We start from the raw sequence: 12,260 nt of genomic DNA, 5'->3' as shown, positions 1-12,260 counted from the left end.
TGGCCAGCTCCTTGCTGCTCCTATTGTAGTGAGCTTGTGCCATCCCCTTAAGATAGGGACGAGGCCTCCAGGCTGCCAGATGCCCACAGTGCCCTGGCATGACCTGCAGCCTCTGCTTCCACACTGGAGCCAGCTACCTCTCCTGTGCCTACCACTCAATAAACAGAGTCTGTGCCCTGTCCCTTCATCTGTCATTTGTCTGAGTTCTGTTCCTTCCTACCTTGGCCTATTTAGCATCAGGCTGATCAAACCCTGGCCCTTGACATGGGTTGCTAGTCTGAGCAGGTAGCACCCACCTTCATCAGGGCTAGCAGGTTTGAAGCAGCAGAGGAACTGCACCGGCGTCTGCTGTCAAAGCTTTCCTGGTTCAGAGTAGCCTTCTCTGTGTCGCCCAGCCTGGCCTGAAATGCTTGGGCTCCAGTGAGCCTTCTGCCTTAGTCTCAGCTCACATAGTTAGGGCTAGAGCTGTGTGCACCTGTCCTGGTTGAAAAATCACCTCCACAGGCTGGAAATGAGGCTCAGTTGTTGAGTGCTTTCCAGGAATGTCCAAGGCCGTGGGTTGAATCTCCTAGGAGGTGGCAGGGAAACAAATCTCCATGAAACTTTCCCTTGGCTGTGCAGAGATCCATAACTGCTCTCCCAGACCACACAGCACTGTAATTGTGTGGCTTTTAGGCATTCTTAAAAAGAAATTTATTGCCGGGCAGTAGTGGCACACACCTTTAATCCCAGCACTCAGGAGGCAGAGGCAGGTGGATCTCTGTGAGTTCGAGGCCAGCCTGGTCTATGAGAGCTAGTTCCAGGACATCTAGGACTGTTACACAGAGAAACCCTGCCTCGAAAAACCAAATACCCCCCATTTTTTTTTTCTTACAACAGAGCAGTAGTGGCACACGCCTTTAATCCCAGCATTCAGGAGGCTGAAGCAGATGGATCTCTGTGAGTTCAAGGTCAGCCTGGTCTACAGAGTGAGTTCCTGGACTGTTACACAGAGAAACTGAAAAAAAATCTATTTTATTTATTGTGTATGTGTGTGGGTTCCTATAGAGGTAATTCTCTCCTTCTACAGTGTGGGTCCTGGAGAGCGAGCTCAGGTTGTAAGGCTTAGCAGCAAGTGCCTTCGCTCACTAAGTCAGCTCACTAGCCCGGTAACTTTTTTTTTTTTTTGGTCTTTTGAGACAGGGTTTTTCTATTTAACAGCCCTACCTGTCTGTCCTGAAACTTGGTCTGTAGACCAAGCTGGCCTGGAACTCACAGAGATCCACCTGCCTCTGCCTCCCTAGTGCTGGGATTAAAGGAGTGTGCCATCATGCCCTGCTAATTTGTTTTGTAAAATAACATGTATTTGTATGTGTGGACAAGCTCTTGTCACAGCACATATGTGGAGGTCAGATGACAACTTACTAGCTGGTTCACTCCTTTCACCATATGGATCAGGGGACACAATTTATGTCATCAGGCGTGGTGGCAAGGACCTCTACCTGTTGAGACATCTCACTGGCCCAGTTTCAGTTTTTTGAGACAGAGACCTTGTAATGTAGCTGAAGATGAACAAACTCCTGAAACTCCTACCTTTACCTGCCAACTACTGGGGTTACAGGCATGTACCATCATGTCTGCCTAGCCTGCTTGGCACCTTTTTTCCCTAAGATTTATCTTTATTTATGTATAGGTGTATCTGTACCTGTATGTGGTGCACAAGAAAACCAGAAGAGGGCATTAGATCCCCTGGAGCTAGAGTTAGAGGTTGTTTCTATGCTGGAAACTGAATTTAGGGCTTTTGGAGGGGCAGCAGCAAGTGCTCTTAACCACACAGTTTCTACAGTCTGTTGGGCATCTTGTTTTCTTATGGATTAAGTTTTGTGAAGGCCTAGTTCCTTTAATATTCATTTATTTTAATTGTGGGGGTGTGTGCATACATCGACACATATAGGTATGGAGTTAGGGAAACCCATGAGGTACCAGGAATCAAACTGGGAATTTCAGGCTTGGTGGTAAACAGCCTTATGCAGCACTGAGCAATCTCACTGGCCTGAGGCCTAGTTTCTGTCGCCACTATTGGCCATTCAGCTCTTTATTAGGACCATCAGATGTTTTAGACAGGCAGAGAATCACAGCTTCACACAGTTAAAACAAAAGCAGCGGAAACGAAAGTCACACGCCTTTAATCCCAGCACTCGGGAGGCAGAGGCAGGTGGATCTCTGTGAGTTCGAGGTCTGTCTGGTCTACAGAGTGAGTGCTAGGATGGGCTCCAAAGCTACACACAGAAAAACTCTGTCTAGCAATCCAAAAGAAGAAAGAAAGAAAGGAAGAAAGAAAGAAAGAAAGAAAAAAAGAGATAAATGAATGGATAAATAAAAGAAACAAAGAAAAGAAAAACTGATGAGAAACAAGCCAAGCTAAGACTGTGCATTCATAACTAGGAATAAGCTTGCATGTGCGATTTATTTGGGAGCTGGGTGGCGGGCCCCTCAAAGAGTAAAATATCACACAACAGCCTTCATCTCCTCATTTAATCTCCTCACCTGGGTGTGGGTTCTGCTGATTACCTGGCCACTTGCAGTCATCCCCTGGTGCTCCCTTACGTCCGCAACAGTTTAGTCAGTGCCCTGTGCTCCTGACAGGACATCCTGGCAGATCTGCCCTATGGCTCAAGTTTGCTTATCAGAGCCTGTGGCTCCTCCCCACAAACCTGGTGATTCCAGCTCTTCTGGGATCTCAGGCTAGCAGTGAGTTTGCCTTGAAGCCCTTTCTTTAGGAGCATCCTGGAGCCAGGTCTGCAAGGTCTCCAGAGAGAACCAGCAGAGGCTCAGGACTTCAGCAGTAAGCTGGACAATCACTTTGGTTGGAAGCAAAATTACTAACATTTATAGGGCACTTAATTGTGTGTGCCAGCCTTTGAACATTAGAAACACTGACCTCTTAAATGCTCCTCAATCAGCACCCAGAGAAAATTATCTTACTCTAAGTGGGAGCAGGAAGACTCTAGAGAGTTTAGTAACCTGCCCTGGCCCCTGCCATCTGGGGTGGTCACTTGAAACTCTAGGTTTAAAAGCACTGACCATCACCACTAAACCTGGCATGGTGGTGCATTTAGAAGCACTTAGAAGGCTGAGACAAGTGGATCTCTGAGTTTGAGGCCACCCTAGTCTACAAAGCAAGTTCCAGGACACAGAGAAACCCCGACTCCAAAAATCAAAATAACAAAAAGTGCTGAACACAAGGCCATAGGATCTCGGAGGTTGCGGGAGGGACTTTGTGAAGATGAGTAAAGAAATGAATATGAACATAAACAGGGAAGGACAGAGATAGGATGGGACCCAGGCTTAGCTGTTCATTAAATGCTAGCACTCTACTCTGCTGAGACTGGCAAGTAGCAGCTGCCTCTGCCCCCCCTCCCCCCCGGGGGGAGGCCTGACTCCAGAGCCTGGAGTATCAGAGCTGGGGGTGCAGCCAGAGCAGGAGGTGCTCCATCAATGACTTCCCAGAGCTAGGACCCAACCCATACATCTGGTTAAATCCAGGTGGCCTTAGAAAGATCTCCCTGCCCTCTATCCCCACATACCACTTTCTCCCCTGAGGGCCTCTGTCTCATAAGTGCTGAGCCCAAGGACCAGACTATTCCCCATGGGCGGAGGAAAGAGGGCTCTTCCCAGTCTAGTAATAGAAGATTCCAGGAGACGAGTGTGGCGGCTGTTCTCAGTCCTGGACCAACCGATGTCCAGGTTAGGGCAGCACTGGGGTTCCGATCCCAGTCTGGAAGATTGTTCTCCTCATCGACCCCTTTTCGGCTCTTCTGCCACTCACTGGCCAGGACAAGCCAGGATTGGGGAGCCCGGAGGGTGCAGGTAAAGGGCTGGGTGCAAGGCGGGTGGCAGCGAGAGCCGGTGGCGAGGGTGCGGCACGTAGGGAGACGTAGCTGTTGTGGGGTTAAGCGCCCACGGAGGGGACTTTTGACAGTGGGAAAGGGGAGGTGTCCCAGCCTGAAGGTCGAGCGCTCGGTCCCCCTGCTGCCGCCACCTCCGTGGCCCAGCCCGTATCCATCCGTGTGAGTCGGCGCGGGAGACTTGGCTGCAGCCAAAGCCGCAGCCGCGGAGGGTGCAGACAGTAAGTGCGGAGCAGGCGCGGGAACATGAGCTGAGTATCGGGCCCGGTACCTGGGAGGTGACTGGCAGGGCGGGACACCCACCTCCCGCGCGCGGATGCACTCCTCGAGTGTGACCGTGCGTCCCGTCGCGGGTCACGCTCGGAGGCGTCGGCGTAAGGACGCGGGGGAGGTGGTGGGAGCAAGTGGCTGGCGTGCGGTGTCACGCGGATCTGGTGTGTGTGTGTGTGTGTGTGTGTGTGTGTGTGTGTGTGTGTGTGTGTGTGTTCGCGCACGCGGATCTCTAGGGTGGCTTGACACGGCGGACACGCCCATGGTGGTCAATTGTGCCGGGGTCTGCTGGAGTATGGTGCAGTGCTATGCCTGCAGCTCCAGCAGCTTGCGGCTAGAGACGAGGGGTGGAGTGTGGGATCGTGGATTTTTGTGACACGTGTGGCAGACAGTGTATATATGTGTGCGTGTGCGCCTGCCATCTCCCGCTGCCCCCTAGTTGACAGCTGTCCCGTGGGCTGCTGTATCTATACTGCCCTTTCTACCCTGTGCCTCGCTTCTTCTGCTTCTTCCGGGAACCTGGTGCCCACCCTTACTTTCCTTGGCTCTGGGCCTTGCATCTACCCTGAAACCAAATCTGCCTCTGGGTTCCTCGAAAGGCCCGCGGACGGGTGGGGACCCTGATGATCCCTGCTAGCCTGGACTCGGGAAAGGCAGGAGGGGACAGATGCATCTGAGGAGGCTGCCACAGCCGCACTGGGAGAGCCAAGTATGGACCTGCTATTCCTGTCTCCTGTTTCGTGGGCTCCAGCCTCTCTTCCTGCTTTGCCTTGGAACGCCCTGGTCTTCCCTTGGTCTTCTCCAAGGCGGGGCTCCCTATGCCTCACAACTCCCTACATTTCTCACTTACCCTGTCTCTTCTGAGGCTGGCTTATTGTCTCCTCCTTCCTCCCACTCTCCTGATGGCGGGGGTAGGGGTAAGAGGGAGGCTGGAGGTGGGGGCCTAGGTACCTGGAATTAGGTGTTTAGCCAGAGGATGCTGTGGGGGTGGGGAGGAGTTACATCCATGGACAGATAATAAAGCTAGGAGCTCCAAAACCTTGAGGAGTCTAAGATAGAAAAGAAATATGTGGGTGCCAAATCTCTTCTTGACCCCAAAATCCTTGGTTTGGCCTGCAGTGACCACTGCTCCCCAGGAGCTCCCTGCTCCTCCTCCCCAGGCAGGAAGTGGAGCTGGACCTGCCTCTGGAAGGGCCATGCGCAGCACCACACTCCTGGCCCTGTTGGCGGTGGTGCTGCTTTACTTGGTATCCGGGGCTCTAGTGTTCCAGGCTCTGGAGCAGCCTCATGAGCAGCAGGTTCAGAAGGAGCTGGAGGATGGCCGGGACAAGTTTCTGAAGGACCATCCATGTGTGAACCAGGAGAACCTGAGGAAATTCATCAAGGTGGGTTGGCAGAGTTGGTCAGCAGCGGGGTCCTGCTCAGGGTGCTGTTTCCAGACAGAGGAGGACTGGGTGTACCTGAGGGTGCTGAGCAGTTTGTTTTCAGTATGCTGGCTGGAGCAATGGGACGTTACCTTTGTACAGGTCTAACATCATTAGGTCACCAGACCAAATCCTAGTTATTCAGTCACATGTGACTTTCAGCTCAACAGCCTTATTTAAATATATCCTTGGTAATGATCTTTTGAGACAGGAGCTTGCTCTGTAGCCCTGACTGGCCGGGCACTCACTGAGTTACAAAAACTGACCTTGAACTCTGGACTGTCTTGCCGAGCCTCAGCCTCCAGAGGGCAGGCCTAAATAACCACACCTGGCTCCCTGCAGTTTTTCTTGCTACTGTTGGCTGCTCCTCCCACACCAGTTCCTATCCATTTTTTAAGTTCAGATGTTTTAGAGAAACCCAAGAATATGGTGAACACCTCCCCCTGTTTCTTCAAGTCTGCACATACACAGTAGAGATGATTTTAGAGGGGCTTCTGTTCCTACCACTGGGTGCCAGTTCAGGAGCCCTTCTTCCCCAGCCAAGCATGTGGGGAGGGGAGGGTGTCAGCTTTCCCATCCAGCCACTAAGGAAAAGCTCTGGGTTTCAGCCTCCATGGGTCCAGGTAATGAGCTCCTTTGTTGATCCCTTTGACTTCCCAGTCACTGTTATGGAAAGCTCCAATTTAACCTTAATAAATTAATTATATCTCACTTGGCAGTATCCCTCATTCCCTTGACTATTCCTTGGGGAGGGTCTGCATGGAAGCCTCAGAGTTCCAACTGATTCCTAAGGTGGCAGGATCCAGGGCAAAGATTCGGGTAGAGCGATGGTCTCTCCCACTTCCAGAAATCAGGACAAGCTTTGCTCAGAAATGCCTGGGTGGAAACTGCGCCTGGCCAGACCACAGGGCAGAGGGAGGGAGGGAGTCTGACCTATTTATCTTCACAATGGAATTGCTTTATTCTGGGATGAGAAAGAAGAAAAAGAGAGACAGGGAGTCTAAAAGGCTGGGTAACTGCTGTTTTCCTTCTCTTCCACACCAAGAGCCACTCACAGAATGAATGAGTCCTGTAGCAATTATATGCCTATGTGTGCTGGGGGTGTGTAGAGATACAAATATTGGGGTGAAGCAGATCGATCGTGTTACATCTAAGGCACAAATCCAGGGACAGACAGATCACTGTAGGGAGCCTTGGAAGGGAGATTTTCTTCCTTCTTCATTAAGCACCCACTGGTGGCTGGGTCTTGAGTTGTGTTCTGGGAAAGAAGGGAGATGCAGAGATTTTAGGGGAGAGCTGGCAGTTGGAAAGTACCAAGTAAGAGGGACAGAATTTAGAGTGGGGACAAACAACTCCCAAGCAGATTATGGCATGGCAACAGACTGGATCAGAGTGTGTAGCAGAAACTGGAGATAGCAGATGCCTGGTCATTTGAAACAAAAATTATGACACACTGGATGAAGGATTTGGGGGATGTGGGGGAATGTTGCAAAATAAAAATTAAATCATAGGGGCTTGTGAGATGGCTCAGCAGTTTGGAGTACTTGCTACTCTTATAGGGGACCTGGGTTTGGTTCCCAGCACTCACACAGTGGCTCATAACCATATAATTCTAGATCCAGAAAATCTGGCACCCTTTTCTGGCCTCTGTGGACACCAGGCATGCACATGATACACATCTATATATACATGCAATAAAATAAAATAAATATATAAAATAAATCTAAGAAAATCAAATCACTTTTAATCAGACATTTCACTTCTTTATTCAAAGACCATTATTACAGAAAATAAAATTACTTAAGAGAATCTGGGAAGAAGGTTGCTGTATTTTGGGGTGCAAAATGATAATCTCAAGAGAGAAGTCTGGGGAAAGGTAGAGACCAGTTTGGAAAAATGCTTGTAGCTCACACCTGTAATCTCAGCTCTTAGGCTGAGGCAGGAGGACTGCTGTAAGTTCCAGCTTAGTCTGGGCTACTAAGTAAGACAAAACAAAACAAATCAAAAGCCTACAAACCTCCTATAAGAGAGAGGGGGAGGGGCTGTGGCTCAGTTGGTACTTGTCTAGCATGCTGCAGGTTTGGGTTGCTTCCCCAGCACTGCAGAAACTGGGCAAGGTAGTTCACACCTGTCTGTCATCAGCACTTAGTAGAGGCAAAAGGATCAGAGGTGAAGGCCATCCTTGAAGATATAGTGAGTTTGAGGCTAGCCTAGGCTCTATGAGACTTTTTTTCATAATAATAAATGAATGAATGAATGAATAAATAAATGCCAAGCTAAGGACAAACTGGACTCCTCTGGACAAACTGGAGCCTTGAGGGTTTGCAGCAGTTACTTCAGGGAGGATGAACTTGCTACTGGTGACTGTCATCAGGGAGATGAGACAGACTGTAAACTTCCCTGTGGAGTCTGTCCTTGCTTAGTTTGGGGCAGGATCCTTCTTCATGTCATCTTCCGGGTGCTCTGGCATCCAGACACCCAGGGAAAGCTCTTTCCAGACTTAGACTCTCCCCCAGGGGAGTCTGCAGGCAGGCAAGGAAAGCACAGCTCCGGCCTTCACTAGTCCAGGTATGCTCAGTGAGCACTCAATATGAAACGCTGGGTTTGCGTGAGTGTTAGGAGGTGACGTGTACACACTGTCACACACATATAAACAGCCTAATATTGGCCACAGAATCTGATGATATGTGTATCTTTCTGGAGGGAAGGCCTCACCTTTCAACACATTGTTTAAAGGCCAGGCACTCAGACTCACTCTCCATAGAAGCAGTGGGAGTGGTGGAGTCTTCAGAAAGCAGGAACTCACAGTATATAATGACCATGTGGGAAATTTCCCAACAAATGCCCAGGGTTTATTCTTCATGCCATGTCTATGATATTGGTGCTATGACAATCACCCTCATGTGATAGAGGAGGAAATTGAGGAACCAGGAACTAACTTGCCCAAGGTTGCCAAGATTGGAACACTGGCATCTGCTCCCAGTATCTGTGCTCCTGACTCTGAAGTTAGGAATGTGTCATGCAAAGTTAGTTATGGTGGGTTTGTGCTTGTAATTCTAGCACTTGGGAGTCTGAGGCAGGAGGGATCAATAGTTCTAGCCTGGACTACACAACACGTTTTCAGGGCAGCTTGGGATACATAATGAAATGCTGTCTCAAAAACCAAACCAACCAACCACAAAAAGACAGCTAGGTAGAAAGAATGAGAGAGACATTGTCAAAAATTAAGACCAGCCAGGTGGTGGTGGCGCACGCCTTTAATCCCAGCAATCAGGAGGCAGAGGCAGGTGGATCTCTGTAAGTTTGAGGCCAGCCTGGTCTACAGAGCAAGCGCCAGGACAGCCAAGGCTACACTGAGAAACCCTGTCTTGAAAAACAAACAACAAAAAAGCAAAAAAATTAGACAAACAAAAAACAATCAATCAAACATATATAAAAAAAAAACCCAAAAAACAAAAAACCTAAAACCAAAGAGGAAGTAGGAAAGCAAGAGGTACACAGCCAGTAAGCTATGTAAGGAAGGGGGAGGGCTGGGGGTTGGTCCAACTGGAGGGAAGGACTGAGGTTCCTCCTTGTGCGCCTTGTCCTGCAGCTCGTGGCTGATGCCTTGGGAGGGGGTGCAAACCCAGACACCAGTTGGACCAATAGCAGCAACCACTCATCAGCTTGGAACCTGGGCAGCGCCTTCTTTTTCTCGGGGACCATCATCACTACCATCGGTGGGGGAGGAGATGCGGCATGCGGAGGGAGGCAAGGGGCAAGGAGTTTCCCTATGGGGGAAGGTGCAGGGAGAGGCCGTGTGTACCAGATAGCACTTAGATTTCCTGCACTGCCCGCTCTATTCAGGCTATGGCAATACAGCCTTACAGACAGAAGCCGGGCGTCTCTTTTGTATCTTCTATGCACTGGTGGGGATCCCGCTGTTCGGAATGCTGCTGGCAGGGGTCGGGGACCGTCTGGGCTCCTCTCTGCGCCGGGGCATCGGTCACATCGAAGCAATCTTCTTGGTGAGCTGCACTGTGCCCCTCGTAGGGTACTTTCCCTAGGTCCCTGGCATGTGAGTGTGCAATCCCAGAGAGACTCAGTAAACCAGGATGAAGGTAGGGTAGGGTGGGGAGAATGGAATTGATATCTCCATGGCCCTATCTATCGCCCCTCCCTGCAGAAGTGGCACGTGCCACCCGGACTGGTGAGAATACTGTCTGCGGTGCTCTTTCTGCTGATTGGCTGCCTGCTCTTTGTCCTAACTCCTACCTTCGTGTTCTCCTATATGGAGAGCTGGAGCAAGCTGGAAGCCATCTACTTTGTCATAGTGACACTCACCACCGTGGGCTTTGGAGATTATGTGCCCGGTGAGGCTAACTTTGCCCAGCACTTTCCTTAACTACTTTATTCCTGCACTTTGCCTATGCACTACTACTGTGGGTTTCTGCCCCAGCTCCCACACTCCCACAGTATGGTGCTTCTATCACTTACATCTTGTGTGCCCGAGTCCCATGCATGCTCATACATATATTAAGTTCACCCATCTTGCATGCTCTTACTATACACAATTCCAACTCGTGCACACTCATTTTGCATACATCTACACACTCTAGCACATCCCTTTTTTCCCCCAACAAGGTGCAGAAGCCAGCAGTGAATCAGAGGCTCACACGTTTGCCTCCCATCAACTTATTTTTCTCTTCCTGTGAAACGTCTAGGCACTGGCTCCGGACAGAACTCAGCCTACCAGCCTCTGGCGTGGTTCTGGATCTTGTTCGGCCTAGCCTACTTCGCCTCGGTGCTCACCACTATCGGCAACTGGTTGCGAGCGGTGTCCCGCCGCACACGGGCAGAGGTACGCTTCCCAGCGGCCGTTCCCTGCCGCGCATGCGCCATGCATGTCACTTGTGTGTTGTACCCTTAACGGCAGGCTGACCAGCTAGGGCTCCCCTTCAAAATGTGAGTTCCTCCGAAACTGAGACTCAGAGCATGCACTGCTGGGAAAAATGGGGCCAATTCAGGTTTATCCAGGGACTCGACCACCCTGGCCTCCGTGGATAGATAGGGTCGCAAGGCTTAGTAAATAAAAGTGCAGAGCAGAGAGGCCAGGCGGTACACCTCTGTAAATCCCAGACGTGGTAAGCAGAGCAGAGTCAGGAGGATTGCTGCGAGTTTAGACCTGCCTGGACTATAGAATGGGACTCTTATTTCAAAAATAACAAAACTAGAAAGGCCAGTTACATGTGAATTTCAGATGAACAACAAATGAGATTTTAGAACATGCCCCAAATATTCTTTTTATTTTCTTTCTTTCTTTTTTTTCGAGACAGGATTTCTCTGTAGCTTTGGAGCCTGCCCTGGAACTAGCTCTTTGTAGACCAGGCTGGCCTCGAACTCACAAAGATCCGCCTCCCGAGTGTTGGGATTAAAGGCGTGTGCCACCACAGCCCGGCTCATGCCCCAAATGTTCTGAGGCATGCTGACACTAAACTTAATGATTTATCTGAAACCTGCATTTTTCTAGCTGACTACAGAGAGGCAGCGAAGGTTGAAACAAAACTGGGGCTTTCTAGAAAGGCTCCTGGAGAAGCAGTGCTTTGGGCCAGTGCAGGAAGGGACAGTGTGCCTGTAGGGTGAGACTGAGGCTCGAGGGCCAGGCGAAAAGGTGGATGTGACTGGTAAAGGGGCAGTTCCCGGAGATGCAATCGGCAGACACCGGTTCCTCTCTGTGCAGGTGGGTGGCCTCACGGCGCAGGCTGCTAGCTGGACCGGAACAGTGACTGCACGAGTGACCCAGCTAGCCGGACCTAGCGGCCCGCCGCCAGAGAAGGAGCAACCGCTCCTGCCCTCCTCCCTGCCGGCACCGCCTGGTGCTACTGAGCCAGCCTGCAGGCCGGGATCCCCTGTGCCCTCAAAGAAGGCCGAGACACCTTCTCCGCCCACAGCTTCTGCTCTGGATTACCCCAGTGAGAATCTGGCCTTCATCGACGAGTCCTCAGACACGCAGAGTGAACGTGGCTGCGCCCTGCCTCGCGCGCCTCGGGGTCGTCGCCGTCCCAATCCCGCCCGGAAACCCTCGAGACCCCGGGGTCCTGGGCGTCTCCGAGATAAGGCCGTGCCGGTGTAGGGGCAGGATCCCTGGTCCGGGGTCCCATGTATGGGGCTTCGTTCCTGCTGATGCCCAGGCATGTTTGGCTTATTTGACCAAAGAGCCCTCTTTTGTTCCACGCGATTGCAACCTTGGGAGGAGTTCAAGGGTTGCCAAATGCCACTGCTCTTCCCCGGCTGGTTCCTCGCATCTAACCATTTCCAAATCCCACCATTCAAGACTTTCTGTCTTGCTGGCCTGGCCTGGCTTGTCCCTCACACCTCACGACTGTGCCTCAAAATTTGCACCAATAAACAAAAAGTCTGCACCACTGAGTGAGTGCTCCTGGGACCCGAGTGGGCGCCCGAGTGCTTTTCCCGCGCCACCGTGGGGGTATATCCAGCCCACTGTCATTCCTGGGCGACCACACCAGTCAAGTCGTGGCCCTTTTGTCCATGCCTGGACGAGACCCCAACTCAGAGCAGGCTTGAGCACCGTCAGCCTTGGCATCGATATTGGGGGTGGGAGCAATTTAGAATCTTGATGACATCTGCAGTTTGAAGTCTCCTCCCGCGAGACCATTATCGCATCCGGGAGGCGAGACTG

At 51.1% G+C, this 12,260-nt stretch overlaps 1 protein-coding gene across 1 annotated transcript; it reads left to right on the top strand.

Annotated features, from left to right (window-relative positions):
* Nucleotides 1–5,303: 5,303 nt before the first annotated feature.
* Nucleotides 5,304–11,922, top strand: Kcnk4 (potassium two pore domain channel subfamily K member 4). Its single transcript, XM_038315343.1, has 6 exons — nt 5,304–5,542; nt 9,174–9,300; nt 9,428–9,588; nt 9,747–9,933; nt 10,285–10,421; nt 11,301–11,922. The coding sequence occupies exons 1-6, from the start codon at nt 5,354–5,356 to the stop codon at nt 11,691–11,693; spliced, it is 1,194 nt and encodes a 397-aa protein (XP_038171271.1). The 5' UTR covers nt 5,304–5,353; the 3' UTR covers nt 11,694–11,922.
* The last annotated feature ends 338 nt before the right edge of the window (nt 11,923–12,260 follow it).

Source organism: Arvicola amphibius, chromosome 1 (assembly GCF_903992535.2).
Source record: "Arvicola amphibius chromosome 1, mArvAmp1.2, whole genome shotgun sequence".
NCBI classification, from domain to species: Eukaryota; Metazoa; Chordata; class Mammalia; order Rodentia; family Cricetidae; genus Arvicola; species Arvicola amphibius.
This window is presented reverse-complemented; position numbering and strand designations above follow the sequence as displayed.

Excerpts from the sequence above, each read along its gene's own strand:
- Kcnk4 (XM_038315343.1), top strand. The coding sequence starts at position 5,354 with ATGCGCAGCACCACACTCCTGGCCCTGTTGGCGGTGGTGCTGCTTTAC. Across the intron at positions 9,301-9,427 it reads GACCATCATCACTACCATCG|GCTATGGCAATACAGCCTTA; the intron begins GTGGGGGAGGAG and ends CGCTCTATTCAG. Across the intron at positions 10,422-11,300 it reads CCCGCCGCACACGGGCAGAG|GTGGGTGGCCTCACGGCGCA; the intron begins GTACGCTTCCCA and ends CTCTCTGTGCAG.